Source organism: Nothobranchius furzeri, chromosome 9, assembly GCF_043380555.1.
Source record: "Nothobranchius furzeri strain GRZ-AD chromosome 9, NfurGRZ-RIMD1, whole genome shotgun sequence".
Classification (NCBI taxonomy): Eukaryota; Metazoa; Chordata; class Actinopteri; order Cyprinodontiformes; family Nothobranchiidae; genus Nothobranchius; species Nothobranchius furzeri.
The window spans coordinates 7,758,157-7,762,160 of record NC_091749.1 but is presented as its reverse complement, the minus strand read 5'-3'; the positions used below and the strand labels follow the sequence as shown (position 1 = coordinate 7,762,160).

Below are 4,004 nucleotides of genomic sequence, written 5' to 3'. Positions count from 1 at the left end.
ATGTTATTCTAGTCGGTCTGGTTATCAATGGAAATAAACCTAGACTGTACATTATATCAATAAATTCCTCTGTACTTTTGTTTTTATTTGGATTTAGCAAGTCTATATTGAAATCTCCACAAATAAACACTCCCTTCTGGTACAAATTTGTAAACATCTCCTCCATTTTATTCTTAAATGTTTCAATCTTAGAGCCTGGCGTTCTATATATACAGCTTACTAATATGTTCGTCTTCTTTTTCATGCTTATTTCTACTGTTACACATTCCATCACTCCCTCAATAGTAGTCGTCATCATTTCTACTTTTTTGTAATTAAGATTTTTGTCAATATAAAGCATGGCAATAGATCTCACTAGGGACCAACTTCCTAGGCATGTCTGAAGACAACCTTAACAATGTCAAGTCTTTTGGGAGATTTGCTGGCAGGGCCTTGTGTGATTTAAGGTTCTCCACTATTTCCACAAGTGCTTTCCCCTCTGGGGGATAAAGGGAAATGATCCCTGCTTGTTTGTCCACTCCAGGATCTGTCTCAACTGAAAATGTCTCAGGGGGGGGGGGTCTTTGTGAAAACTTTCCGGATTTGTGAAAATCTCTTGTTTAAGCTGGTGCAGGTGCCACTTAGCTATAGCTTTGTGTGGGCAGGATTTTCTAGCCTTTGTGCAAAGGCAATGCCAGTTATTTTTGACACCATTGTAGTGGACCGTGAGCCTTCCAAACATACAGTATGAGGAGATGTGTGGCTCAAACACAGAAATAAAGTACTGTCTTTGTTCTTGCCTCAGATTTACTTCAAAGCTCAATGGTGCACCATCTGCATCAGCAGCCAGCTTTCTTCTCAAACACTCCCTCTCTGTGTCCTTGCTTACCATATCTGTTAGTCCCTTCGTTATGGGCAACAGGTAAATTAGTGGCCACAGGACAGTACACCAATGACTGAATATGTTGGCAGTCAAAACCTACTTGCCCACTTCTGTGTGCATACTTATATTGCCTGTTGCATTTATCTAGTTGACAGGTAATCTGTGGCTTCTCGCCCCAGGTACACTTTTGGACATGGATGTAATGGGCAGGACCCTTGAATGTCATTACAACTGCAAAAATGCCCCTTTTGTTATCAGTACACACAGACTGTAGATAGCGATTGGCTGTGATGTCTTGTGTTATTGAGGAGTGCCGTCTTTGAATGTGAGCTTTGAGGTTTTTCTTCTGCCATACCAAGTGGCAAAAACAACATGTTTTTATGAGCTTTGACAGCAATATTTTGGGGGCTGTCACTGGTACTGCTGGAAACATCTTTTTTGTCACTGCTGTTGCCAGTGATGGACGTGCCGACGCCGTTGGTGGAGGAACCGCCGGCACTGCCGACCCCGTCGGTGGAACCGCCTGCACTGCCGATGCCGTCGGTGGACGCGTCAATGCCGGCACTAGTGGTGGAGCTGCAGTCATTGCTCCAGTCGTACCTGACGTTAGGCGAGACTTGAAGTGATTCAAGAACAGCTCCTTTCTAACAATAATTTTTTGACAGAAGCTGCAATGATAATGGCTGCTTGGGACACAATGCAGGTGGCATTTGTCGATGTTATATTCTGAAAGCATGACAGAAAGAAAATATGGAAGATAATGAATGTGAAATTCAAGAAAATATTTTGTACACAACAGATAAAAATATTTTCAATAATATTTATAGAAAAGTAGCTCTAAGAACTTAAAGCTGTTTTCTTTTCAGTGTTGATCATTTATCTTACTACAGTCTAAAGGCTGCACTGTCCAACAGTTGAGTTCTGCCTCTTTGGTTCATCGGATGCCTTGGCAGTGAGTAGTGTAATTGATGAGCTTGGTGACATATACCAGTTAAAAGTATTATCATGCTTCATGATAATCTCTAATTATGATGCAGCATTACAATTAGGGATGGGAAATTAAGAACAATTTCCAGTTAAAAAAACAACAAATATCAAAGGCAGACCTCTAGTGCGGAGCAGTGCAGCCTTCAAACTGTACATAGGAAGCCTAAAGATTAACAGTGACAACAAAAGGACAGTTAAGTTTCCCCACACAGAACACTGACCATATATTTATAACACAGTTGACAAAGAATCAGATCCATAAGGGGAACTGATAATGCCAATGGTATTAACAAAACCTTATCAATACCTGTGGTTGGACTTACCTCCATATTTAACTACAGATTTCTGGTGTCCTTGTAAATGGGGTATTAGGGCATGGTATGGCCCCACCTTGTGGCACAGTGGGCACCGATAGGTGTCTGCTGATTGTTCTATTAATTTGGGCCATGTGCCCTCTTTAAATGTTGTGGTGCTGGTCTATAAGAGAACAAAACACTATTAAAACTCAAACTTTAAAAAAAATACAAGATTAGAGCCAAAATTATATCCGTAACCTATTTCACTTCAAATCTGAATACATGTGTGTCTACCAAACCATGGTCAATTTAAGCTTTTGCATTCTTCCCTTGTTAAGTTAAAACACAGGACCCTATTTTCTAATGTTTTTGTGTCTAAATGACAAAACAGGGAAAAAATTATGAATGGGTCTACTAGGAAGAGGCAGCTGCAATTAGAAACAATCTTACTGTCCTAGCAAACATTTGAACGTTTAATGACCGATGAAACAACGTCAAACCGACACGTTCCGTCATGGTTGAAAAATAGTTCCAATATGAAAGTTGAACCAACGTCTTTTCTGGCCGTGACATCAACATCTTTCAGCGCGTCTCATTTGGACATTTTATAATGAAAATTTAGGCTTCTTTTTACTGTATTAATGTAAAAAATATCATTATTGTAAAAAAATATCGATAGTAAAAGAAAAATAACAAATCACAAGCGGAGACGGAAAATCGAATGTTCCTAACTGGTTCCGAACTCAGACCCTCTGCATTTCAGGTAGACACATTCCCAGCTGAGCTAACTCTTTGACATGGTATGCTTATGTCACCCAGTGGAGTTATGCTATATGTTGAACTACATGTGACAAGTCGTCAAGATAGCGTAACCCCGGATAACTGTAGGCATAGATGTATCTGAATGGATTCTAGGAAATGTTCAGTGACATTTTTTTTTTTTACCAATTTAAGCCGTTCTATGGCGACAGCTTTCGGCAATGGACGTGACGTCGTGTCCGACCAATATTTGCTGGGATGCTTTCTGTTGAACTACACATGTAATTGTCAAATAACAATTTTACATGTAACTGTAGGCATGTACAAATATATCTGAATTAATTTTAGGGAAAAGTTCGGTTACAATTTATTTTTACCTATTTAAGCCGTCCTTCCTGTTGTGTTACCTCGTCTCCTTAGGTCTTCTGTAGGTTTTCTACTAGGTGTAACGTGAGGAAATATGGGTTTTCTGTCACAATGGTGGTGTTGGACGCAGCTGGGTCATAGCTGGGTCGCTGAGAACTTTCACCCACAGTTTAAGACCTGAACGCCAGCGAGTCTGGGAGGAAACCATAACATCAGCCACCTGCAGTCTACCAGAAGATGTGTTTACATGAGTTGTACCCAGACCAAGTCAAAACATAAAGTTTAAACTTCTTTTTCTTGATTTTAATGTTAGAATAACCATTATCATTTTGCTCATTATAAATGTGTTTAATCAAATGAATGGTTCTCATGCTTTGGGGTAATTATAATGGCTTAATGAATCTATAATTAGATAGTGTTGAGAATGTTTGGTACTGACCTTCACACTCAAGCACACAAACATTCACACACACCCACACACACCTTCCCACAGTAAACTCCAGACACATTTGATGACGCACATGTTTTGCTTTGAGAAGAGAAAGGTTTTTGGTAAGTTTTCAGTCTTTTAGTTCAGTTCGTGTTGGACAACGAAAGAGTGTGGACCTGAAAACCGAAAGGGGGGCAGAGCCGGCTGGCTCGTTTCTCCCCCCCATTTCACGCTGTTTCTGCCAAGCCAGGCCGAATAGCTGAATCGCAACTTCTAACGCAGACTCATTACCGAGTCTTTTGGT

The 4,004-nt window shown here is 40.2% G+C and overlaps 1 protein-coding gene across 1 annotated transcript; it reads right to left on the bottom strand.

The window, feature by feature from the left end:
• Window positions 1-692: 692 nt before the first annotated feature.
• On the bottom strand, window positions 693-3,174 carry LOC129155102 (uncharacterized). The gene is made up of 3 exons (XM_054735278.2): window positions 3,091-3,174; window positions 2,173-2,326; window positions 693-1,588 (listed from the first exon to the last, which is right to left on the bottom strand). Exon 3 carries the CDS (start codon window positions 1,446-1,448, stop codon window positions 819-821), a length of 630 nt encoding a protein of 209 aa, XP_054591253.2. The 5' UTR covers window positions 1,449-1,588; window positions 2,173-2,326; window positions 3,091-3,174; the 3' UTR covers window positions 693-818.
• Window positions 3,175-4,004: the final 830 nt, after the last annotated feature.

Excerpts from the sequence above, each read along its gene's own strand:
- LOC129155102 (XM_054735278.2), bottom strand. The coding sequence starts at position 1,448 with ATGACTGCAGCTCCACCACTAGTGCCGGCATTGACGCGTCCACCGACG.